Consider the following 27,590-nt stretch of genomic DNA (forward strand, 5'->3'; position numbering starts at 1 on the left):
AGGAATATGATGATACCAGAGGTGATGGTGGTGAAGAGGAATATGATGATACCAGAGATGATGGTGGTGAATAGAGGAATATGATGATACCAGAGGTGATGAATAGAGGAATATGATGATACCAGAGGTGATGGTGGTGAATAGAGGAATATGATGATACCAGAGGTGATGGTGGTGAACAGAGGTATATGATGATACCAGAGGTGATGGTGGTAAATAGAGGAATATGATGATACCAGAGGTGATGGTGGTGAAGAGGAATATGATGATACCAGAGATGATGGTGGTGAATAGAGGAATATGATGATACCAGAGGTGATGAATAGAGGAATATGATGATACCATAGGTGATGAATAGAGGAATATGATGATACCCAAGGTGATGAATAGAGGAATATGATGATACCAGAGGTGATGGTGGTGAATAGAGGAATATGATGATACCAGAGATGATGGTGGTGAATAGAGGAATATGATGATACCAGAGATGATGGTGGTGAATAGAGGAATATGATGATACCAGAGGTGATGAATAGAGGAATATGATGATACCAGAGGTGATGGTGGTGAAGAGGAATATGATGATACCAGAGGTGGTGAATAGAGGAATATGATGATACCAGAGGTGATGAATAGAGGACTATGATGATACCAGAGATGATGGTGGTGAATAGAGGAATATGATGATACCAGAGATGATGGTGGTGAATAGAGGAATATGATGATACCAGAGATGATGGTGGTGAATAGAGAAATATGATGATACCAGAGATGATGGTGGTGAATAGAGGATTATGATGATACCAGAGATGATGGTGGTGAATAGAGGAATATGATGATATCAGAGATGATGGTGGTGAAAAGAGGAATATGATGATACCAGAGATGATGGTGGTGAATGGGGGAAGATGATGACAAGCATGCCATGCTGCCCTTTGTCTTGAGAGACTTTAAAAATACATTTTTTAAATTTCTCACTTCCTCTCACTCATGTTCTTTCAAGCATGCAACCCGGTGATTGAGTCAATACTAGTGTTGCAATGCAACCGGCACCAGCGCACAAGTTCTCATGAGGCTGAGCTACGAAAAACTGAAAAAGTATGTTTCCTTCCCATCTTCTGTCTCTGGGCCAGTCAGTCTCTGTCTGGCACTTACCAGACACTTCCTAAACACTTAGGTGAGTGTCAAGCATGCTACCTAGCAGAGGAGGAGGCAATAGCATACCTGCAGGCAAGAACGAATAACAGGCTGTACGGTGAGAGTGAACCTGTCTGTCAGTGTGTCTGTCTGGGAAGAAACAGGCAGCTCGTAACCGCCAACGGTGCGCTGGCAGACCTGTCTGTCTGCCTGGACGGGTTCCACCTTATAGTCCTGTTTGTGTCATGTTAACGACTTCAAAACAAACCACTCTTCCCTGCTTTCACATAGTGCCAGCACCAGAGAGGCTGATCAACACCCCCCCCCTCCCCCATTTCATTTCAGGGGTGTAGTTAGGCACACAATTGTGTTTCACTCATGTTAGTTGAGGAGTAACCAATGATAACTACCACAAAGTAGCAACCCAATAGTCCCTATGTGTTTGTGAGTGATTGTCAGATTGCCTCATGTTCCACATTATGGCTTAACACTGCTAGCCCTATCAGCATTCAAACTGTATGGGCCATTATCCGATGCTTTATTGAATTATATAATAGCCTCCTAACTTGGCAGAATAACTTTGTTGCACACATTAGCGATATTGTTGCCAAGTACCTCAACTCGTCCATGGAGTTGAGTGCAGACTAGAATTCCTTAAATTAACCTCTGACTCACGATATGCGGATACTTTAAAAAAAAAATGTAATTCTTAAACCATTATCATGTACCTATGTTTGTCCTCTGTTGTTGCGTGCCTTTCTTTGTTTGCTGAAATCCATGTATTTTATTTTATTAAACGTTAATCAAATGCAACCACTGACTGTTTCCTCATTGCTGGTGCTCTAAGATGGCAACTCAGCCGCGAATGCCAATTGAATCTCAACAAGGAAAACATCGGTGGTTGTATTTGATTAACTTTTATAAAAAATATTATGGATTTCAGCAAAGAAATGCACGCAACAAAAGGACAAACATAGGTGGACCTACAAGGTAAGTAACGAGGTATAGCGACTAGAAGGAGTTGGAGGTTCAATTCAAAAGCTCTAGAATCTGCTCAACTCAGTGGAGTTTAGATACTTGGCGAGGGATAATGCTGTAGTGAAGTGAAGCAAGGCAAACAATGAACAAATGTAATTTTGGCATTAGAACACAAGCAGGGAAGGGGTTGCAACGTGTTTTATTCTAATGTTCTTTTCTTGGGAACCCCATGGATGGTTGTCATGGGAACTCAAGAATTCCCGGGACAACTCTCCTGCCAGCTTTTCTTCAGTGCTTAGCTTAGAGTACAGACAGACTCCTTTTTGCCCTTTTGGTTAAGCCTGAATTGGCTTTTGAAAGGACTTATTCTTGTATTGTGACCTGTTGAACTGCTAGACCTGTTGCACTTTGCCGTTGGTTCTTCTCCTTAACTACTTGTGCGAATAAATGTAACGTTAATGCGTTTAATTAAATCACTTGGACAACATGTGAGAGTGAGCCGTCCTAGATTTATGTGCAATAATGTCCCATCCTGTGACATGCATACTATTCATTATATTCATGTTAATGATATTGACCTCTGCATATTTCCTCGGAAATAAGATGGAAATACTGAGACAGGCTAAGAATTTAATTCATGCAAAGCAGACAAGCATGTCATGCTACTACGTTGGGATTCAGTCAAATAAAAAGGGTGAAATAATATGCAAAGGGGGTTCAGCATAATTCTTACCTACAAACAGACAGAAAACATCCAAGCCGACCAGCATCTTTCTCTTGGTACAGAGTGAACTGTCTGCAGGTTCTGCAAGGATGTGATTCTTCCCAGAGCCGTTTTCCTTCATCGCCTCCCCGGCTCCCCCGTTGTCGGCTAAACGTTGCTGAAGCTCAGCGTCCAGAGGAAGAGTACTAGTGTGTGTCGAGTTGAACTTTTGCATGTTGTCTCGTGTTTAAAATACAACGTTGATGTTGTCTTGTTGCGGTTTACTGACAGTAACGTTAAGTATCCCAAAGGTGAACATTCAGTCCGTCCAACGTTGAAAAATACAAATTAATGATGGCTGACTAACTTTAGCTAGCTAGCTGTTATTGACAACCATGTCCAACAACCACAAGTTAAACTTGACAGGAATCAAACCGTTAAGCAACAAGCTTATCTGTGAAATGTAAGACAAATTCGACGACAGCGTAAAGAAGAGTAAAGATAAACTGAACGAGAAGTGCTCTTGCTAGTCTAGCAAAGCTGGCAGTTCACTGAGGTGTTGCGAGCTAAAGCGCTCACTGTCCCACTGTATCGTGTTTGTTCAAAGTCTTCAACTACTGTAGCTGGCTAGCCACGTTACATCATACGTTACCCTAAAACCAACTAAATCAATATTTTAAAAGAATAACTTTCAAAACAGGCATTGCTCAATTCCTCTGTCAACTTTCAAACTTGCCCATATGTCATTCATTCAACTATTCCAAATGCTCTCTCCATGTGGACTATTTTCTGTTGAGTCCTCCTGTTCCCTCGCATTTTGTCCCTCCCCAAAACTAGGCAGACCCCCAGGAGTTTGTTTTGCAAAATGTTTATATCTCCTTTGCTCCAGTCGCACCCTCTGACAACCCACCCCCACTTGTTAGTTAAATACAGTAGTTAACCAAATAGCTACCCGGACTATCTGCATTGACCATTTTTGCACTAACTGACTCAACTCTTACACTGCTGCTACTGTTTACTATCTGTCACTTTATGTACAGTACATATCCACCTCAATTACCTCGCACAAGTACCCTGCACATCGACTCGGTACTGGTATCACTTGTATATTGCCAAATTATCGTTACTCATTGCGTATCTATTATGTGTTTTACTTTTCTATTATTTCTCTATTTTCTTTGTAGGAAGGGCCTGTAAGTAATAATTTCATTGTTAGTGCACACCTGTTGTTTACGAAGCATGTGAAGAATATCATTGGATTATCTTACTTTTTTGTTTTACACTGATAGTTTTGTTTGTTTTATTTGTTAACATCTATGTTATGCTAGAATCAATACTATATTTGAGAGAGAATTAAGAGTATAGAGAAATATATAAATGTTTATTTAATTGCATACATTTTTATTTCAGTGTGCTTTGATGAACTGTGGTATGTGTATTAAATTAGGTTAGTAATCCAATCTAATTGTATTTGGCACATGCTTCTTAGACAGCAGGTATAGACTAACAGTGAAATGCTTACATAAGGATCCTTTTCCAACAATGCGGGTATTAAAGATAAAATAGAAACAGTGACACGAGGAATAAATACACAGCGAATAACAAATATAAATAACATGGCTATATATAGGGAGTGGAACATAACGTGGCTATATATAGGGAGTAGAACATAACGTGGCTAAATATAGGGAGTAGAACATAACGTGGCTATGTATAGGGAGTAGAACATAACATGGCTATATATAGGGAGTAGAACATAACGTGGCTATATATAGGGAGTAGAACATAACGTGGCTAAATATAGGGAGTAGAACATAACGTGGCTATATATAGGGAGTAGAACATAACGTGGCTATATATAGGGAGTAGAACATAACATGGCTATATATAGGGAGTAGAACATAACGTGGCTAAATATAGGAGTAGAACATAACGTGGCTATATATAGGGAGTAGAACATAACGTGGCTATATATAGGGAGTAGAACATAACATGGCTATATATAGGGAGTAGAACATAACATGGCTATATATAGGGAGTAGAACATAACGTGGCTAAATATAGGGAGTAGAACATAACGTGGCTATATATAGGGAGTAGAACATAACGTGGCTATATATAGGGAGTAGAACATAACGTGGCTATATATAGGGAGTAGAACATAACGTGGCTATATATAGGGAGTAGAACATAACGTGGCTAAATATAGGGAGTAGAACATAACGTGGCTATATATAGGGAGTAGAACATAACATGGCTATATATAGGGAGTAGAACATAACGTGGCTATATATAGGGAGTAGAACATAACGTGGCTAAATATAGGGAGTAGAACATAACGTGGCTATATATAGGGAGTAGAACATAACGTGGCTATATATAGGGAGTAGAACATAACATGGCTATATATAGGGAGTAGAACATAACGTGGCTAAATATAGGGAGTAGAACATAACGTGGCTATATATAGGGAGTAGAACATAACGTGGCTATATATAGGGAGTAGAACATAACATGGCTATATATAGGGAGTAGAACATAACGTGGCTATATATAGGGAGTAGAACATAACGTGGCTATATATAGGGAGTAGAACATAACGTGGCTATATATAGGGAGTAGAACATAACGTGGCTATATATAGGGAGTAGAACATAACGTGGCTATATATAGGGAGTAGAACATAACGTGGCTATATATAGGGAGTAGAACATAACGTGGCTATATATAGGGAGTAGAACATAACGTGGCTATATATAGGGAGTAGAACATAACGTGGCTAAATATAGGGAGTAGAACATAACGTGGCTATATATAGGGAGTAGAACATAACGTGGCTATATATAGGGAGTAGAACATAACGTGGCTATATATAGGGAGTAGAACATAACGTGGCTATATATAGGGAGTAGAACATAACGTGGCTATATATAGGGAGTAGAACATAACGTGGCTATATATAGGGAGTAGAACATAACGTGGCTATATATAGGGAGTAGAACATAACGTGGCTATATATAGGGAGTAGAACATAACGTGGCTATATATAGGGAGTAGAACATAACGTGGCTATATATAGGGAGTAGAACATAACGTGGCTATATATAGGAGTAGAACATAACGTGGCTATATATAGGGAGTAGAACATAACGTGGCTATATATAGGGAGTAGAACATAACGTGGCTATATATAGGGAGTAGAACATACCGTGGCTATATATAGGGAGTAGAACATACCGTGGCTATATATAGGGAGTAGAACATAACGTGGCTATATATAGGGAGTAGAACATAACGTGGCTATATATAGGGAGTAGAACATAACGTGGCTATATATAGGGAGTAGAACATAACGTGGCTAAATATAGGGAGTAGAACATAACGTGGCTATATATAGGGAGTAGAACATAACGTGGCTATATATAGGGAGTAGAACATAACGTGGCTATATATAGGGAGTAGAACATAACGTGGCTATATATAGGGAGTAGAACATAACGTGGCTATATATAGGAGTAGAACATAACGTGGCTAAATATAGGGAGTAGAACATAACGTGGCTATATATAGGGAGTAGAACATAACATGGCTATATATAGGGAGTAGAACATAACGTGGCTATATATAGGGAGTAGAACATAACATGGCTATATATAGGGAGTAGAACATAACGTGGCTATATATAGGGAGTAGAACATAACGTGGCTATATATAGGGAGTAGAACATAACATGGCTATATATAGGGAGTAGAACATAACGTGGCTAAATATAGGGAGTAGAACATAACGTGGCTATATATAGGGAGTAGAACAGAACATGGCTATATATAGGGAGTAGAACATAACGTGGCTATATATAGGGAGTAGAACATAACGTGGCTATATATAGGGAGTAGAACATAACGTGGCTATATATAGGGAGTAGAACATAACGTGGCTATATATAGGGAGTAGAACATAACGTGGCTATATATAGGGAGTAGAACATAACGTGGCTATATATAGGGAGTAGAACAGAACATGGCTATATATAGGGAGTAGAACAGAACATAGCTATGTATAGGGAGTACCAGTACGAGTCTACTGTATGTGCAGGGGTACGAGATAATTGAGGTATTTACTGTATGTACTGTACATAAAAGTAGGGGTAAAGTGACTAAGCAACAGGCTAGATTAGACAGTAGCAGAAGCATGTGTGCTTGTGCGTGTGTGTATGGTGTCAGTATGTGTGTGTGCATGTTATGTGGGTGTGGATGTATGCAGTTTGTGTTGTGGTGTCAGTGTAAGTATGTGTGAGTAGATTTGTGTGTAATGAGAGATTCCATTATGTTTCCCAGGCCTACTTAAATTAGAAAATTAAAAACGAGAGAAAATATTGTCCTTTGCCTTACACTTCAAATGTCATCGTTTGCCCAACAATATCTAATCCTTCCTTTGATCAAATAAATGGATGTATCTCTAGCATCAGTTACTTTCCTGGTCAGTGAAGGCCTAATGGGAGACCATGCAGTAGACCCTATGCCTACCCACCTATTCAATGGGCATCTCCAACCCTGAATGTCTCTGCTAAAATAGTTTGTATAGGTATAATACAGTTATTAGCATATATCTTATGACTGTCTTGTAGATGAGAATTCCTTCAAATGTATACTTTCTGATCAGTCTCAGATTTTTCCTTACACAGTATGGAATAGCAGGTACAAGAGGTAGGAGAGTGCCACCACCTGGTGAGAGGTACAGAAATGGTCACCTCTTTCTTTTCAGAACTATATATTAAGGTTTATTAGAGACAGACAACTGCAGACTACTGCAAATTTGTGCAGTAGTTTTACATGATTGGTCTACAACTGCTTGCACAGGAAACATCAAACAAGGCAGCTATATTCATGAATCAAACACATTTACTCACACGCAGGCCAATATGTTTCTCAAGTCCCTCACCAGGGTGCAAGGTCACTTCTTCTCACGTAACATTCTCAGCAATGCTACAGTCAGCCGTGGTTAGGAGCCTGATAGCATGCAAGGGTACTTCCTCTCACGTAACATTCTCAGCAATGCTACAGTCAGCCGTGGCTAGGAGCCTGATAGCATGCAAGGGTACTTCCTCTCACGTAACATTCTCAGCTATACTACAGTATTGTGAGAGAGGAAAAGATGATCGAACAAAATTGAGAAAGGAAATGAAAATAAAATAAGGAACTAACAGCAAATTATTTAGGCTGACAGGTCTGTGTCATTACCTCCTTGTCTTATTGAATAGAGCTTCAAACTCTCAACCATTGATCTGTAGAGGTGAAGAAAATGTTTTAAATTAGACAGGACCAATAGGCAAAAAAATGACCAGCACATCTGGCATTTGCCCAAAATGCCAGATGGTCAATCCGCCCCTGCAGGTCTACCTTTACTTCACTTTTTCTGTTCAAATGTCAGACTCAAAGGTTATGGGATGAGTCTGGACCCCAGCAAGTGAACTAGATAGAAAGTTATAAATTCACTCTTGTCTTCAATAGAAGAGCCTAAAGCAGTTAGCAGTAATGTTGATGGCCACTAGATGGCTGTAGAAAGTAATTTACTGTGTGATAGGTGGGCCAGGAGAGATGAGAAGCCTGCAGCACAGTGGAGGCTGGTGTGAGGAGCTATAGGAGGACAGGCTCATTCGAATGGCTGGAATGGAATACATGGAACAGAGTCAAATTTGTGGTTTCCATATGTTAGATGTGTTTGATACCATTCCATTTATTCCATTCCAGACATTACAATGAGCCTGTCCTCCTACATCTCCTCCCACCAGCCTCCACTTCTTTAGCAGTGATTAAAGTTAATCTTGCTAACCAGGCTTACATGTCTGAGAACAAAACTTAGAATATAGCCTACACAATGTGCGGGGGAATTAGTTTCCCCCCCAGAAAAGTTTTCTAATTGCATCCAGTGACACTCCCTAGTGATAACCACTATACACCTTACACCTATCTATTGTAGGCTACTTAGTACAGCCAGGGTTAGGGAGTAACTTACTACATGTAATCTGATTATATATTTTTTTGCATCAGTTACATTAGCAGTAAAAAATATTGTGATCAGATTACAGATACTTTTGAAGAACTAGAGATGATTGCTACTTGGATTACCTTTAAATTCATAAAAGATGTTTGCAAAAACATACAGTACGTGTCAAATGTTGACACACCTACTCATTCAATGTTTTTATTTATTAAATGTTTTACTATTTTCTACATTGTAGAATAATAGTGAAGACATCAAAACTATGAAATAACACATATGGAATCATGTAGTAACCAAAAAAAGTGTCATATTTGAGATTCTTTAAAGTAGCCACCCTTTTGCCTTGACAGCTTTGCACAATCTTGGCATTCTCTCAACCAGCTTCATGAGGTAGTCACCTGGAATGCATTTCAATTAACAAGTGTGCCTTCTTAAAAGTTCATTTGTGGAATTAATTGTATTCATAATGCGTTTGAGCCAATCAGTTGTGTTATGACAAGGTAGGGGTGGTATACAGAAGATACAGTGGGGAGAACAAGTATTTGATACACTGCCGATTTTGCAGGTATTACTACTTACAAAGCATGTAGAGGTCTAATTTTTATCATAGGTACACTTCAACTGTGAGAGACTGAATCTAAAACAAAAATCCAGAAAATCTGATTGTATGATTTTTAAGTAATTAATTTGCATTTTATTGCATGACATAAGTGATGGTGTGGGAGTGCTTTGCTGGTGACACTGTCAGTGATTTATTTAGAATTCAATGCACACTTAACCAGCATGGCTACCACAAAATTCTGCAGCGATATGCCATCCCATCTGGTTTGCGCTTAGTAGGACTATTATTTGTTTTTCAACAGGACAATGACCCAACACACCAGGCTGTGTAAGGGCTATTTGACCAAGAAAAAGAGTGATGGAGTGCTGCATCAGATGAACTGGCCTCCATAATCAGCGGACCTCAACCCAATTGAGATGGTTTGGGATGAGTCGGACCTCAGAGTGAAGGAAAAGCAGCCAACAAATGCTCAGCATATATGGGAACTCCTTCAAGACTGTTGGAAAACTATCCCAGGTGAAGCTGGTTGAGAGAATTCCAAGAGTGTGCAAACTGTCATCAAGGCAAGGGGTATTTTATAACACATTTTTGGTTACTACATGATTACATATGTGTTATTTCATAGTTTTGATGTATTCACTATTATTCTACAATGTAGAAAATAGTACAAATAAAGAAAAAACATTGAAGGAGTCAATGTCAAAACTTTTGACTGGTATTGTGTTCTCAGTGATATTTAATTCAGCATTGACAAAAAGTACAAGTTTAAATTTGTTCCAACTGAGCGAGTCTGACCACAAGTCAGAGACCACTTTGATGACACACCTTTTTAACTTCTTCTATTGCCTCTAAAGTGAAAGTAATCCAAAAATAACTGAAACTAATCAGATTATGTTACTGAGTTTGGGTAATCCAAAAGTTACATGTCTGATTACAATTTGTGACAGGTAACTGTAATGGATTACATTTAGAAAGGAATCTACCCAACCCTGAGTACAGCACACCTCAGATGACACTGATCAACTGTCAGTCCACCCCATTAAGAGGGTCAGTGCTAATCCAGTATCCTTGGAATGTCCCTACCATAAACCCGAAACCTAACCCCTAGCCTAAACGTAACCATAACCCTTACCCATTTAAAATGTAACTTCAATGGGGTAGGAACGTCTTAACCAGATTGCACGGACCAATAAAAGGTACTCTGGCCTTGTACATGTAACCATGTACTACCAAAGGTCACGTTTGAGCTCAGCGCCAACTGACATCGATAATGTGTCTTTTACTCAGGACTCTCTGCCCCATCTCCCAATGGGCCTGCTCACCTTGGCAATATAATAAACTATGGCCACGGCACGTAGAGTAGTCATAAAAAGAAGGGAACGAGGGAAAATTAACACGACATGCCGCACTCCAGAATAACTATTCATTAACCTTTTTATGCGAGTAAAGTACATATCCGATAAAGAAATGAGACGCCTGATGGAAACAGGACATTCTTCTGTAAACTTTCCAAAATGTTGACAAAACAATATGCTAGACAAGGTGGAATCTTTGTGTGTCCGTAAAAATAAATGATGAGATAAATGTCATTGGAAACGCATTTATGCGCAAATATTGATATAATAACCATCACATCAAAGTACATTTGGAGTCACGCGATGGGTGGGTGGTCCTCCCTCTATACTCGTCAGGAAAGCATGCAGTTTATTAGGCTACAGACTCAAAAAATGATGAACTTCACAGGGTGATGAAATTGAAAAGTGATGAGCTTGATGCTCCAGTCCAATAAATATCCATTTTTTTTTCTGGTGACATGATAATCGATGCCTGGCTGCCATTTGACAATAATTTCACTCTTTTGTCCATAACAATAATAATAATGTCACGCCCTGGTCAAAGTATTTTGTGTTTATCTTTATGTATTTGGTCAGGCCAGGGTGTGGCATGGGGTTTTTGTAATTGTGGTGTGTTTGTCTTGGGGTTTTGGTGGTGGTATTGGGATTGTAGCTTAGTGGGTTATCTAGCAAAGTCTATGGCTGTCTGGAGTGGTTCTCAATCAGAGGCAGGTGCTTATCGTTGTCTCTGATTGGGAACCATATTCTTTGAGTTTGTCGTGGGTGATTGTCCTTAGTGTCCTATGTGTACTCTCGGTTAGTTTGCACTAGATAGGCTGTTTCGGTTTCGATTACGTGTAGTGTTCGTGTTTCTTTGTTTGATTAAACATGAATCTCAATCGACACGCTGCAGTTTGGTCCGACTCTCCATCACCACTAGAAAACCGTTACAAATAATCTCATCATGGTCTATATGTGCACTCTTCGCTCTAGCCAACAGCACGTGCCAATACCAGAGTGGCACACTCGCTCTATAACGCAATTTTCTATGTGAGAAAACCAACTGTAGAGTTGAAAATGCATACATGGGAATTTAACCACAAAAGGTATTTATATGTGCAACACCTCAGCACACACAGACATCTGCAGCAAGTCCATTTCATGTGCATATTGTTTTTATGCAGTCTTAGAATATTTGCATGAAAATCTGTCACCAATACCATGGAAACATAGCTAGTGATACATTTGATTTACAATTCATAACGTTTGAAGCGTCCATGCCAGCAATCTGTTACTGTATAGTACATCAACCATGAATACAGAACTACGGTATGATTATATAACCAATGAAACTGCTCTGGTTCCTCATTCCATCACATTTGGAATCCCCATAAACTAAGACATAGCTTCAAGATTCCCCCTGTCCCTTTCAAAGACTCAAAGCCAATGTTATTCTTGCTCCTGAGAAAGTCTGTTACCTTATAAAATTCTCACTTCCTCATTCTCCAACTCACATTTCTAATATCTCTCATCATTTTCTTCCTATCCAACTGAATAAAAAGAAGAAACTATACTATTAAACAAAGATCAATTATATAAAGACTGATACAGCACTTTGGAACACCTTAAATGAAATTTTGGGCAAAAAGGCAAACTCAGCTACATCATTCATTGAATCAAATGGCTCATTCATCACAAAAACCACTGATATAGCCAATTACTTTAATGATTTTTTCCAAAATTACAAACACTGATACTCTACATCCAAGTATAACTGATCAAATTATGAACAAACATTGTAATTTTGAAATCCATAAAGTTAGTGTGGAAGAGGTGAAGAATTGTGGTCTATCCAAGAATAGTAAAGCTCCCTTTACTGGCTCAAATAGCTGACCAATCAGCCTGTTTGACCGGATACGATGCTATTTTACTGTAAACAAACTGACAGACTTTCAACATGCCTATAAGGAAGCCATTCAACAAGCACGTCACTTACACAGATGACTCCTGTTTGGCTCAGAAAAATGGAAAAATAAAAATATTGTAGGAGCTATTTTGTTAGATTTCACTGCGGCTTTTGACAGTCTGCTGCTGGAAAAACTTGTATTATCGCTTTACTCCCCCTGCTATATTGTGGATAAAGAGTTACCTGTCTAACAGAAGTTTAACAATTACTGTCTAACAATTTTTTTCAAATTGAAGCCTCTCCAACATAATCCAGGTAAAATCAGGAATTCCCCTGGGCAGCTGTCTAGGCCCCTTACTTTTTCAATCTTTACCAATGACAGGCTTTGATTAAAGCCAGTGTATCTATGTATGTGGATGACTCACACTATACACGTCAGCAACTACAGCGAGTGAAATCACTGCAAAACTTAAAGAGATGCAGTTAGTTTCAGAATGGGCAGCAAGGAATAAGTTAGTCCTAAATATTTCAAAAACTAAAAGCATTATATTTGGGACAAATAATTCATTAAATCTCGTAATAAATAATGTGGAAATTGAACAAAGTTGGTGACAAAACTTCTTCAGTAACCCTGGATTGTAAACTGTCATGGTCAAAACAACTGTAGCTACGATGGGGAGAAGTCTGTCAATAATAAAGTGCTGCTCTGCATTCACTATCAACAAGGCAGGTTTTAGTTTTGTCACACCTGGACTACAGTTCAGTCATGTAGTCAGGTGCTACAAAGAGGGACCTCGGAAAATTACAATTGGCTCAGAACAGGACATTACATGTACACAGAGCGCTAACATTAATAATATGCATGTAAATCTATCATGGCTCAAAGTGGAGAACAGATTGACTTTATCACTACTTGTTGTTGGAAGTGTTGACATGCTGAATGCACCGAGGTGTCTGTTTAAACTACTTACACACAGCTCGGACATCCATGCATACCCCACAAGTTTCTTCCCAATCCCCTAGTCAAGAAGAAACTTTGGGAGGCGCATAGTACTCCATAGAGCCATGACTAAAGTACATGGAACTCTATTCCACATCAGGTAACTGATGCAAGCAGTAGAATAAGATTACAACAAAAAATATATAAAAATCACCTTATGGAACAGCGGGGACTGGGAAGACACGCATGCACAATACACACACACGTACATTGTAATATTGTTGTGTGGTGGTTTTATACATTTTGTATTGTAGATATATAGTGGTGAAATAATGTTTGTACTGTTTTATCTTTTGTTTTATGTGTGATTTAAGTACCTTAATGTGTTTGGACCCCAGGAAGAGTAGCTGCTCCCTTGGCAGCAGCTTATGGGGATCCCTATTAAATAACAATACAAAGAGGAAGTGTTTGAACTGGGATTTCAAGTGATAGAACAAGATGCACCTGCGATACTTGGAAGATCAGCTTGTCTGCAAATTGGCTTAATACAGAGGATATTCAAGCTTGAACAAAGGACAGAGACTGACATTTTGAGTGAATATGAAGATTCATTCACAGGACTTGGATGTGTTCCAGGAGTTCATCACATACAAATAGACCCAGACCTCTCACCAGTGGTTCACTCACCCAGAAAGGTACCTGTAGCACTAAAATAAAAACTTGAAAAGGAACTGAACCGCATGGAAAAGATGTTGTCGCCAGGCAAACTGAGCCTTCTGAAAGAACAAACAGCTTGGTTACAATCGTGAAGCCAAACAAAATATGGGGATGCATGGACCAACAGGATCTTAAAGCCATCAAGAGAGAACATTATCTTTTAAGTACCATTGAAGAGGAAGTTGCTGAAATGCCCAACACTAACATATTTTCAGTGGTTGATGCAAACCAAGGATTCTGGAAAATGGATGAAGAGAGCTCCTGACTACACATCAATACGCCGTTTGGCTGCTCTTCTGAATCGCATCCGCTCCAGAGGTGCCTCGCGCAGAATTCAGAAGGTCTGAAAGGTGTCATAAACATCATGGATGACTTGTTTTGGGTGATGACACAGAGCAGCACCCCCAGAGACTGAGATAGCTACTAGACAGATTGAGAAGCATCAACTTGAAATTGAATACGGAAAAGTGCAAAATCAGAATGACAGAAATTCTCTACATTGACATGTGTTCAGCAAAGAAGACTTGAAACCAGCCTCCAAAAAGGTCAGATCAACACAAGAAAGGCCAGGGAAAGAGGACAAAGCAGCGCTTCAGAGGTTCATGATGTTGCAGTATATTACAAGGTTCATCCCAAATCTCTGAGATGTCAACGCACCACTGAGACAACTGCTGGAAGGAGACATTCAGTGGGACTGGGAGTCTGCACAGGAACAGAGCTTCAAAAGCATGAAAACACTTCAAATCAAATCAAATTTGTCACATGCGCCGAATACAAAAGTTACCTTACAGTGAAATGCTTACTCACAAGCCCTTAACCAACAATGCAGTTAAGAATGTGTTAATTAAAAAAATAGAAAATGAAAGTTACAAATAATTAAAGAGCAGCAGTAAAATAACAGTAGGGAGGCTATATACAGAGGGTACCAGTACACAGTCAATGTGCGGGGGCACCGGTTAGTTGAGGTAATATGTACATGTAGGTAGAGTTAAAGTGACTATGAATATATAATAAACAGAGTAGCAGCAGCGTAAATGAGGGAGGGGCCATGCAAATAGCCATTTGATTAGCTTGTCAGCAATGCGCCAGTGTTAAAGTACTACGATGTTAAAAACAAACAGACTATCTTTCGATGCAAGATCAGAAGGCTTGGGAGCTGTGATCCTGCAAGATGGTCAGCCAATCGCTTACGGGTCAAGATCCGTCACAGACTGCCAAAAGAGATACGCTCAAATTGAAAAAGATCTAACGCCGATAGTGTATGGCTGCAAGAAGTTTTATCAGTACCTGTATGGAAAACAGATCCAGGTGGAGTCAGACCACAAACCCTTGGAAACAATCTTCAAGAAGTCGCTCCAGAAAGTACCAGCCAGACTGCAGAGAATGCTGATGAGACTACAGAGATACAGTCTACATGTGACAGACAAACCAGGAAAGGAGATACACGTGAATGATGCACTGAGCCGAGCATACCTGAAGGATTAGAGAGATAAATTGTTCGATGGTGAGCTGGATGTAAACTACATTGATCAAAAACCTCCTGTTTCAGAGGAGAAACTGCAGCAATTCAAAACAGCAACAGCAGAAGATGGAGAGCTAAAACTGGTCACAGAAATAGTTAAAAAAGGATGGCCAGACACGAGAGGGAAAGTTGCAAAGAAAATACAGCACCACTGCACCTTCAGAGAGGACTTGAAATACTCAGACGGACTGCTGTTCAAAAGTTCAAACTTGTCCCTTAGAAAATGAGAACAAATCTGAAAAATCCATGATGCACACATGGGAATGTAAGGAAAGAGAAAGTTCTGTTCTGGCCAGGCATGGCTAAATATATTGAAGATGGAACAAAATGTGCAGTCTGCACATGTCCCATCCAATATAAGAGAGAGCTTGGGCCAAAGTTAGAGTAGACCTCTTCCATTACAATGATACAGAATTCCTACTATGTGTGGATTACTACAAAATACCCAGAAATCTCCAAGTTCAGTGGGACAGCAAGTAAACACAATTACAGCACTAAAGTCGATCTTTGCAAGGCATGGGGTGATCAATGTTTTGTGCCCCAACAATGGAAGACCGCTTGTGAGTCAAGAAATGTCTTGTGAGTCAATAGTTTTCTACCAGCTAAGAGTTCAAACATGTCACGTCGAGCCCTAGATTTCCACAGTCAAACGGCCAAGCTGAGAGAGTAGTTCAGACTGAAGAACCTGTTATAAAAGCTATTTTTTGTACCTTTATTTATCTAGGCAAGTCAGTTAAGAACAAAATCTTATTTACAATGATGGCTTGGGAACAGTGGGTTAATCTGCCTTGTTCAGGGGGGAAATGACAGATTTTTACCTTGTTGCAAGATCGAATCCCTGAGCTGACCTTTCGGTTACTGGGCCAACGCTCTAACCACTAGGCTACCTGCCACCCCACATACAGTGCATTTGGAAAATGTTCAGACCCCTTGACATTTTCCACATTTTGTTACATTACAGCCTTATTATAAATTTGATTAATTGTATTTTTCTTCTCAATCTACACTCAATACCCCATAATGACAAATCGAAAACATGTTTTTAGAAATTCTTGCAAATGTATAAAAAAACTAAAACAGATACCTTATTTACATAACAAATTCAGACCCTTTGTTATGAGACGCGAAATTGAGCTCAGGTGCATCCTGTTTCCATTGATCATCCTTGAGATGTTTCTATAACTGGATTGGAGTCCACCTGTGGGAAATTCAATTGCATGGACATGATTTGGCAATGGCACACACCTGCCTATATATGGTCTCAAGGTTGACAGTGCATGTCAGAGCAAAAACCAAGCCATGAGGTTGAAGGAATTTTCCTTGGAACTCAGAGACAGGATTGTGTCGAGGCACAGGTCTGGGGAAGGGTACCAAAACATGTCTGCAGCATTGAAGGTGCTCAAGAACACAGAGGCCTCCATTCTTAAATGGAAGAAGTTTGGAACCACCAAGACTCTTCCTAGACCTGGCCGTCTGGCCAGACTAAGCAATCGGGGGAGGAGGGCCTTGGTCAGGGAGGTGACAAAGAACCTGATGGTCACTCTGAATGAGCTCCAGAGTTCCTCTTTGGAGATGGGTGAACCTTCCAGAAGGACAACCATCTCTGCAGCACTCCACTAATCAGGCCTTTATGGTAGAGTGGCCAGACGGAAGCCACTCCTCAGTAAAAGACACATGACAGCCCACTTGGTGTTTGCCAAAAGGAAACTAAAGGACTCAGATCATGAGAAACAAGATTCTCTGGTCTGATGAAACCAAGATGGAACTCTTTGGCCTGAATGCCAAGTGTCACGTCTGATGGAAACCTGCCACCATCTCTACGGTGAAGCATGGGGGTGGCAGCATCATGCTGTGGGGATGTTTTTCAGCAGCAGGGACTGGGAGACTAGTCAAGGTCGAGGAAAAGATGAACGGAGCAATGTAGAGAGAGATCCTTGATGAAAACCTGCTCCGGAGCGCTCAGGACCTCAGACTAGGGTGAAGGTTCACCTTCCAAATGGACAAATACACTAAGCACACAGCCAAGACAACGCATGAGTGGCTTCGGGAAAAGTCTCTGAATGTCCTTGAGTGGCCCAGCCAGAGCCTGTACTTGAAACCGATCAAACGTCTCTGGAGAGACCTGAAAATAGCTGTGCAGCGACACTCCCAATCCAACCTGACAGAGCTTGAGAGGATTTGCAGAGAAGAATGGGAGAAACTCCCAAAATACAGGTGTGCCAAGCTTGTGGCTTCATACCCAAGAAGACTCAAGGCTGTAATCACTGCCAAAGGTGCTTCAACAAAGTACTGAGTAAATGGTCTGAATACTTAAGTAAATGTGATTTCAGTTTTCATTTAATTTCCAAAAATATTCAATTTTTTTTCTTTGTCATTATGGGGTATTGTGTTTAGATTGATGAGGATAAACTGTTGAATCAATTTTAGAATAAGGCTGTTACATAGTGAATACTTAGCTCTCATTGAGTAAAGAAACACCCCTGGATGGAGTAGGTCTCTCACCTGCACACCTACTGATGGGAAGGAGGCTGCAGACAAAGATTTTGAAGTCAGACAGATTGTTAAATCCAGGACTCTATCAGCATATCAGGAACAGGCTCACAAGCAGACAACAGAGACAAAACACTACCTTGACCAAAGCACATGTAAGCTTTTGGTCATGAAGGCAGGAGAACGCATCAGGAACAGACAAGACAACAAATGGCAACCAACGATTTTAATTGGAAAACATGACCAGCCAAGGTCATACATAGCACAAACACAAAATGAGAGAATCTACTGAAGGAACCCAGAGACACCTGTTAAAAACACATGAAACACGCCCAGAGAGACACTCAGAAACCATAATGGACTTACCTTATCCAGTGGAAAGAGAACCTGAAACAAGTGTCAGCCTGGAAGAAAACTACTCATCTGTGTGTTCTCCAACACCAACAACACCAAAACAAACAATGTAAAGCAACAATGTAAACACTGACACACCAGTGAATTCAACTCATTATGAAAGACCTATCAGAATGCCAATTCTATCAGTGTTTGTAGTTCAAACAGAGACAAACAAACAAAAAACTAAATAGAAGAAAAAATTAAACATTGACAAGACATTAATAATAACAATGTAATGACTATTGTGAGGTCTATTTTACCAAGAAAAAAAGCAACGCTTGTTTGCATATTGTTTGCAATGTGAAACACTGAGTTGAAAGAACATTGTTTTGAGAAACAGATGATCCAAAGAAAGGGAGAAGTCATGTATATACTTACCCGTAGTGCCTGAGGGCTGCTCTGTTACTATTTACTACATGTCATCATCTGTACTTTGCACTTCACCAATTACGTCAGATAAACATGGTTATTGTACCCGCATTCCTGTGTGCTAGTATATTACAAAGCCTATTGCTCATATGCCACAAGAAAGCAAAGGTCAGTTATTTCCTTTACAACCTAAACAACGTTAGAAACGGAGAGTAGTATCCAACTTCCACTTAGGGAAGTGTTTTTGTTCCATAATGTCGATCTAATCATCATATGTGTAGGTGTTGTTTTGGCCTTTGTCATCACTAACCAGGTCAGTGTACTCAAATACCAAGATTGACACCTTAACCCTGTTGTGTGGTCCGGAAACTTTTCCCAGGTCAGCCACAAGTAACCAAAGTGAAACCATAAGAGGTGCACAGCACAGCCTGACATGCAGCTGAGACTGGGAGATTTTAGAGATGCAAACATTTGAAACACGACCTTGTGACATGTTATCATATTAATGTACTGAAGAGTGGGGTTTGAATATGTTGACTTGACCTGGATTTTACTACAGTACTTTTGCACAGAAAGAGAAAGAGGAAGAGAATAGAAAAAGAAAGCGAATTACACACTGACACATCAGAAAAGTGAATGGACTCACATTGAATGGTGCCAAAACACTATCGGTTCGATTTGGCTTATTGTAGTAGCTGACAAATCACATTGTAAAATCTATTTAGGGGAAAGATGTGAATGACTCATTTTCACTTAAAGGTCAATGTTTATCACGCCCTCGTTTTCTCATTGGTTGTGAGTGGTGTTCCTCTTTCTCTATGAGACTAGTGTGAATAGTAGGAGGACCATTACACTACGTGAAGAGTTATCTATCTTTGTTTTCCTTCAGTCACTCAGGAAAGTACCAGCCCGACCTGCCTCCTGTCCTGGACAGCTACAGAGGAACACAGAGCAGAACACAGACATAAAGACGTCCTCGTCGGATACAGACGCAACACACACACAGCAGTGTTCTGAGGTTTCACAGCAGAGGAAGCCAAGAGGACAAACAGACACAGCGGCTCCATCTCTCTCTCTTCCTGCACGCCCTCTGCTGCATCTCAGGGGACTGAGGTTGCTCTACCCGAGCCTCTTTCCCCCCCACGGCCGGACGTTGCAGATTGATGATGCCGCAGCAGTCAATGGATCGCTGTGAGGTTTCAGAGAACTGCCACCATCATAGCCCGGGGGTCCAGGGGAGCCAGCGGCGCCTGGTCAGTGGACTCCTTCTCTGGGTCGGGCTCCTCACCGTCAGCCACGTGGTCTCCATCACCCTACTCGTCATCACCAGGCCACACGCACTGGTAAGACTTCTAACCTGCATAGACACACACTTACACACTCTCTGGTGTGTGTTAGGGAGGGACATAGTTAGTGAAATCAAGTTGAATTAAATCTGAGATATGTATTGTAGCTCACTTTGTGTAAAACTAAGATGAGATCTTGAAGTTGGATCAATGTGTGTCAATAGAGCGGTGTATTGTAGCTGTGGTAACACCTGCCTGTTGCACCTGTTGAGTACGAGCCTCTGAAGTGGTTTCAGTAGCATCACAGCTGGTGGGGGAAACGCATCACTATGTGTGGTTTAGCACTGGTGCCATCAGAACCCTGTTCTCCAATATAAAAGGGCTGGGTGTGTGCTACTGAATGATCACTGTGTATGTCATATTAATACTGTTTCATAAAGCATAGAGTAGAGCTGAATACAAATGTCTTTCTCAGGCAAATTGTTGTTACTTACAAGTTACTGATAGGACAATCGTCATGATATTTCCCATCTCCCTCCCCCAGCCTCTGCCAGAAATAGTTTCAGCTCCAAAACCCACAGCAGACTCATCTCTGGTAAGCTAACCACAAGACGGGTTTCAACATGTTTCCAACCTCTAAACAAGTTTTAACATGTCCTATGCAAACGATTTGTTCATTTTGCCCCCTCCAAGACAGAGAGTATTCATAACATCATCATCATCATCATCATATACATGGCCTGCCAATAGGATATACAATAGACCAGGGTTTCCTAAAACTCAGTCCTGGGGTCTCCCTGGGGTACACGTTTTGGTTTTTGCCCTAGTACTACACAGGTGATTCAAATAATCAAGGCTTGATTATTTGAATAAGCTGTGGTGTTAGGGCAAAAACCAAAATGTGTACCTGTGGGAGGACCCCGGACCAAGTTTTGGAAACCCGGCAATAGATCATTTTGAATGCATCTTGGAAGGGACCTGAGCCTAGGCTAGGCCATACCTCGTCAGTCTCGCTTTCTCTGTCTGACTTATCATCCTCCAGGCTCTCAGACAGTAGAGGGCTCAACCACCAGCCTCGTCGCACTGCAGGGAAAGGTGACATGTCATAACATCACATCCACATGCAGGGAAATGCCACTGTGCAGATTTTCCTTCTCTGAAATCAGATTTCAATCTCTGTTTTTCGATCATGAACGTGTGGCATACTCCATTAGTAAGTGTTAATGGCGGCAACTAGTTGAAATTCATTCCTAAATGTGATAGGCATATGCAACATCTAGCCCAAATCCAGACACCTTTATTATTATTTAATGTATCAATAAGCCGGTTCTCAGGGCATTCCATAGAGCTTGTGAGGAATCGCCCGACCCGTTGTGGTACATGTTTTAGCAGCATGTGTCCCGTGTTGGATGGTATCCGTAATCGTTTCTGATGGAAACGTTGTGGTACATGTTTTAGCAGCATGTTTCCCGTGTTGGATGGTATCCGTAATCGTTTCTGATGGAAACGTTGTGGTACATGTTTTAGGAGCATGTGTCCCGTGTTGGATGGTATCCGTAATCGTTTCTGATGGAAACGTTGTGGTACATGTTTTAGCAGCATGTTTCCCGTGTTGGATGGTATCTGTAATAGTTTCTGATGGAAACGTTGTGGTACATGTTTTAGCAGCATGTTTCCCGTGTTGGATGGTATCTGTAATAGTTTCTGATGGAAACGTTGTGGTACATGTTTTAGCAGCATGTGTCCGGTGTTGGATGGTATCCGTAATCGTTTCTGATGGAAACGTTGTGGTACATGTTTTAGCAGCATGTGTCCGGTGTTGGATGGTATCTGTAATAGTTTCTGATGGAAACGTTGTGGTACATGTTTTAGCAGCATGTGTCCGGTGTTGGATGGTATCTGTAATCGTTTCTGATGGAAACATTGTTGTTTGCGTCACTGAGCAGTGCACAAGAAAGTATTAAATCCAATCGTTTGATGCTAACCTCATCCCCTCCAATTTAATTAAAAGATGGATTCCCCAACTGAGCACTCACATGGCACACTCTCCATTCTAGACAGGTAAACAGAATGTCAGCAATCAGACAATAAAATGTCACTTAAGGCACCCAAAAGGTTAGGGCCAGCTCTGACTGTGTGTGTGCATATGGATATGGGTATGCAGACCTGCGAGCCACTGCAGCCCATCATGATGAGGTCAGATAATGTGTGGCCCCCTTCCCCATCAAAGTTGCACATCCCTGCCCTATATGGAACATTACTGTTAAAATAACTGTACTTACTGTTATATCTGTATAAGTGACAGCAAACTCTGTAGGGATATGTAACATCTAGACATAAGTAATATAATAACTACAGGTCCTGCTATGCCCATTGTACGGAAACAGTAGAAAGGCAGATATAACATTTTTAAAAGGTTATTAAGCTTAGAGGTTTAGGTTTGCTTGTTGGACACTATAAATCAGTAAATAGTTCACTGAAATATAAAACGCACAACAGAATAAACAATCAACTTAATGGAGGTCTGAGTCACTTTACTGGTTGCTCTCCCAATGCCTCTCCAAACACAGAATAGTCTGCAGCCAACTAAAAAATGAATCCACTATTGCAGTGGCAGCACAGAACAATAGAACATTTTTAATATTGTCACACATACAGTACCAGTCAAATGTTTGGACATATCTACTCATTCCAGGGTTATTGTTAATTTTGGCTATTTTCTACATTGTAGAATAATAGTGAAGACATCAAAACTATGAAATGACACATATGGAATCATGTAGTAACCAAAGAGTATCAAAATAGATTTTAGATTTTAGATTCTTCAAAGCAGTCACCCTTTGCCTTGATGACAGCTTTGCACACTCTTGGCATTCTCTCAACCAGCTTCATGAGGTAGCCACCTGGAATGCATTTCAATTAACAGGTGTGCCTTGTTAAAAGTTCATCTGTGGAATTTCTTTCCTTCTTGATGCTTTTGAGCCAATCAATCAGTTGTGTTGTGACAAGGAAGGGAAGATATACAGGAGATAGTGCTATTTGGTAAAAGACCAAGTCCATATTATGGCAAGAACAGCTCAAATAAGCAAAGAGAAATGACAGTCCATCATTACGTTAAGACATGAAGGTCAGTCAATGCAGAACATTTCAATAACTTTAAGCATTTCTTAAAGTGCAGTCTCAAAAACCATCAAGCGCTATGATGAAACTGGCTCTCATGAGGATCGCCACAGGAAATGAACACCCAGAGTTACCTCTGCTGCAGGGGATAAGTTCATTAGAGTTACCAGCCTCAGAAATTGCAGCCCAAATAAATGCTTCACAGAATTCAAGTAACAGACACATCAACTGTTCAGAGGAGACTGTGTGAATCAAGCCTTCATTGTCAAATTGCTGCAAAGAAACCACTACTAAAGGACACCAATAATAAGAAGAGACTTGCTTGGGCCAAGAAACACAAGCAATGAACATTAGACCGGTGGAAATCTGTCCTTTGGTCTGATGACTCCAAAATTGAGATTTTTGGTTCCAACTGCCATGTATTTGTGAGATGCAGAGTATATGAAAGGATGATCTCCGCATGTGTTGTTCCTACCATAAAGCATGGAGGAGGAAGTGTGATGGTGTTGGGGTGCTTGCAGGTGACACTGTCAGTGATTTATTTTGAATTCAAGGCACACTTAACCTGCATGGCTACCACAGCAATCTGCAGCAATATGCCATCCCATCTGGTTTGCGCTTAGCGGGACTATCATGTGTTTTTCAACAGGACAATAACCCAACACACCTCCAGGCTGTGTAAGGACCATTTGACCAAGAAGGAGAGTGATGGAGTGCTGCATCAGATGACCTGGCCTCCAAAATCACCCGACCTCAACCCAATTGAGATGGTTTGGGATGAGTCGGATCGCAGAGTGAAGGAAAAGCAGCCAACAAGTGCTCAGCATATGTGGGATCTCATTGGAAAAGCATTCCAGGTGAAGCTGGTTGAGAGAATGCCAAGAGTGTGCAAAGCTGTCATCAAGGCAAAGGGTGGCTACTTTGAAGAATCTCAAATCTCAAATATATTTAGATTTGTTTAACAAATCTTCCCTAAATAGGGTCCCCAGGGGAACATAGACAACAGCTGTAGTTCGTACCCTGTCACAGATAAAAAGGATAGTTTGAAGGTCATACTGTGTTCCAGGGTTGGGGTTAATTATATTTAAATTCCAGTCAATTCAGGAAGTACACTGAAATTCAAATTCCAGTTTCAATTATATTCAGTGCTTTTCAATGAGGAAAATTACTTTTGAATTGACTGGAATTGAAATGGAATTGACCACAACCCTTCTTTGTTTTACTGTTAGGATTTGATTCGTGTTGCTTGGATGCCCACCATTACTTCAATGAGTAGAGAGATCAGTGACTAATGATGAGTTATTTCTGTCTTCACAGAGCATACCCCTGGAGCCACAAAGAGTGCCATGGCAAATGCTCACCTTTGAACCCACAAGTATAGATGGTGAGAGTTCTTAGAAGGTTCAGTCTCTTTGAATTTTTAGATCTAGTCACAATTCATTTATATTCCAATTCTAGTCACATTACTGATGCCAGTTTCCAATTTATCATCCACAGATAATGATGTCTCGGTGGCGAGAAGTGGGATCAAGTGGAAGACGCAGTCCAAGGCGAATAATTTTGTCTCCCTAAAGGGCGGATCCCTGACCATCAACCAGGATGGTTGTTACTTCCTGTATCTTCAGGTGACTCTGGAGACACCAGAGGTGTCTGGACAGCACATAGTGAGAGTGAACAAGCCCAACAGAGTCCTGCTGGAAGTAAGGATGACCAACACCTCCCTCAGCACAGGGTTCCTGGGCAGGGCTGTGGATCTAGCAGCCTCTGACACCCTCACAGTCACTGTCTCCCCTGGTGCCAGGATCAACACCAGCTACACCGCCACATACCTGGGCATCATAGGTCCAAAATTATATCTGTAGATTCTATTGGATATAGACACTCCTGTCTTCATAGACACATGCTGGGGGCTAGATCTGGGAGTCATTTGGTAGGGGTTGATTGAATAGATCCTGGGGATCTGGAGTTAACTGGGATCAACCCACCATCCCACCACCTGTCAGAGAGATGGAGTAGTGGGGAAGATCATGTGGGAGACACGGTATATTTGACTGAAACTGATTCAGTCCGACTCCCTGCTCATCACAGAAGATTATTCCACTCCTTTATCCTCTACCTAGCCTTCCAACTGGTTTTGAGCTGCAAAGATTTTCTTTCCATAATTCTACTGATTTTTTAAATTAGATTATATTAACCGTTATTTAACTAGGCAAGTCAGTTAAGAACAAATTCTTATTTTCAATGAGGGCCAACCAAAATTCAAAAGGCCTCCTGCAGGGAAGGGGGATTAAACATGTAATATAATAATGCGTCTTGTAATGTTGGAAAAATATGTTTAAAAGTATTGGTCATCATGGGTTATGGGTTGTACTGTTACTTTAGCATGTTTCTCTCTTGGATGAAGCAGCACTGTTTTTATCGCTCGGGATTATAGTTAGTATGTTTTTCCGGTAAATATTGTTTTTTAAGCTTTGAATGAGGGGATTGTCTTATCAAGTCATGTGCACAGGGTTGTTGAGAGAATGCACAGTATCAACATATCTTTAATGTTTACTTTAATATTTGCGTATTGCTTTGTATTTAAAATATTTGTTTTTTACCTATTTATGTCTTATTACAATATTATCTTATTATTATTTTCTTCTTATTTATTTTCTATATCTATTTTGAAGGACATGTTGAGTATGTTGTAGGATGAGATGTAGAGATAAACAATGAATGTATGTCACTAACCAGGTTTCCATTCAATCGTTTTATGCGAGTAAAGTACGTCAGGTAAAACATTTAATGACAGGCCTGATGGAAACAGAAAATGTTTCGGTAAACCTTCCAAATGTAGACAAAACAAAGTACGCTTTACAAGGTGGGATCTTTTTGTGTCGGTAAAACATCTTCATGCCCAAATATTGATGTAATAACCATCATATCGAAGTAAACTTGGAGTCACGCCACTACGACTCGGGAAAGCATGCAGTTTATTGGCTACAGATTAAATACATTATGATGAACTTTTCAATAACTTTTCAATAAATATCGAGGGTCTTCTTCTGGCGATGATGATCGATTCTTGGCTGCCTTTTGACAAATACAAATAATATTGCTCTTATCCAATAATCGCATTATGTTGGTATCTCAAATCAAATGTATTTATATAGCCCTTCTTACATCAGCTGATATCTCAAAGTGCTGTACAGAAACCCAGCCTAAAACCCCAAACAGCAAGCAATGCAGGTGTAGAAGCACGGTGGCTAGGAAAAACTCCCTAGAAAGGTCAAAACCTAGGAAGAAACCTAGAGAGGAACCAGGCTATGAGGGGTGGCCAGTCCTCTTCTGGCTGTGCCGGGTGGAGATTATAACAGAACATGGCCAAGATGTTCAAATGTTCATAAATAATAATAATCACAGTAGTTGTCGAGGGTGCAACAAGTCAGCACCTCAGGAGTAAATGTCAGTTGGCTTTTCATAGCCGATCATTAAGAGTATCTCTACGACTCCTGCTGTCTCTAGAGAGTTGAAAACAGCAGGTCTGGGACAAGTAGCACGTCCGGTGAACAGGTCAGGGTTCCATAGCCGCAGGAAAAACAGTTGAAACTGGAGCAGAAGCACGGCCAGGTGGACTGGGGACAGCAATGAGTCATCATGCCAGGTACTCCTGTCCTAGGCATGGTCCCAGGGCTCAGGTCCCCCGAGAGAGAGAAAGAAAGAGAGAAAGAGAGAATTAGAGAGAGCATACTTAAATTCACACAGGACACCCGATAAGACAGGAGAAGTACTCCAGATATAACAGACTGACCCTAGGCCCCCTAGACACATAAACTACTGCAGCATAAATACTGGAGGCTGAGACAGGAGGGGTCAGGAGACACTGTGGCCCCATCCGATGATACCCCCGGACAGGGCCAAACAGGCAGGATATAATCCCACCCACTTTGCCAAAGCACATAAAAAAGTATGTTTGATGGAAACATCCCTGGCGGGGGAATGCACATATCGTTTTAGCAGATTTTAGAATATTAGCATGAAAATCTAACGCAAATTGGATGGAAACCTACTTTATAGCGCCAAATAAACTAGGATAAAATGGTACATTGTTACTAATTCCACAAGTGAAGTTCCCGCTGGGAAAC

At 40.6% G+C, this 27,590-nt stretch overlaps 2 protein-coding genes across 2 annotated transcripts in view; one reads left to right on the top strand and one right to left on the bottom strand.

Moving 5' to 3' along the window:
• Window positions 1–3,816, bottom strand: part of LOC112225759 (phospholipid phosphatase 3-like) — a 36,551-nt gene extending 32,735 nt beyond the window's left edge. The window contains exon 1 of the mRNA XM_042316600.1: window positions 2,849–3,816. Coding sequence (XP_042172534.1) covers window positions 2,849–3,053 — 205 coding nt within the window. The 5' untranslated portion in view covers window positions 3,054–3,816. The remainder of the gene's footprint in view (window positions 1–2,848) is intronic.
• Window positions 1,845–26,667, top strand: tnfsf18 (TNF superfamily member 18). Its single transcript, XM_042316601.1, has 5 exons — window positions 1,845–2,127; window positions 19,947–20,400; window positions 20,888–20,938; window positions 24,781–24,847; window positions 24,961–26,667. Exons 2-5 carry the CDS (start codon window positions 20,221–20,223, stop codon window positions 25,323–25,325), a joined length of 663 nt encoding a protein of 220 aa, XP_042172535.1. The 5' UTR covers window positions 1,845–2,127; window positions 19,947–20,220; the 3' UTR covers window positions 25,326–26,667.
• The last annotated feature ends 923 nt before the right edge of the window (window positions 26,668–27,590 follow it).

The sequence above is a fragment of the Oncorhynchus tshawytscha genome, unplaced genomic scaffold, assembly GCF_018296145.1.
Source record: "Oncorhynchus tshawytscha isolate Ot180627B unplaced genomic scaffold, Otsh_v2.0 Un_scaffold_7045_pilon_pilon, whole genome shotgun sequence".
NCBI classification, from domain to species: domain Eukaryota; kingdom Metazoa; phylum Chordata; class Actinopteri; order Salmoniformes; family Salmonidae; genus Oncorhynchus; species Oncorhynchus tshawytscha.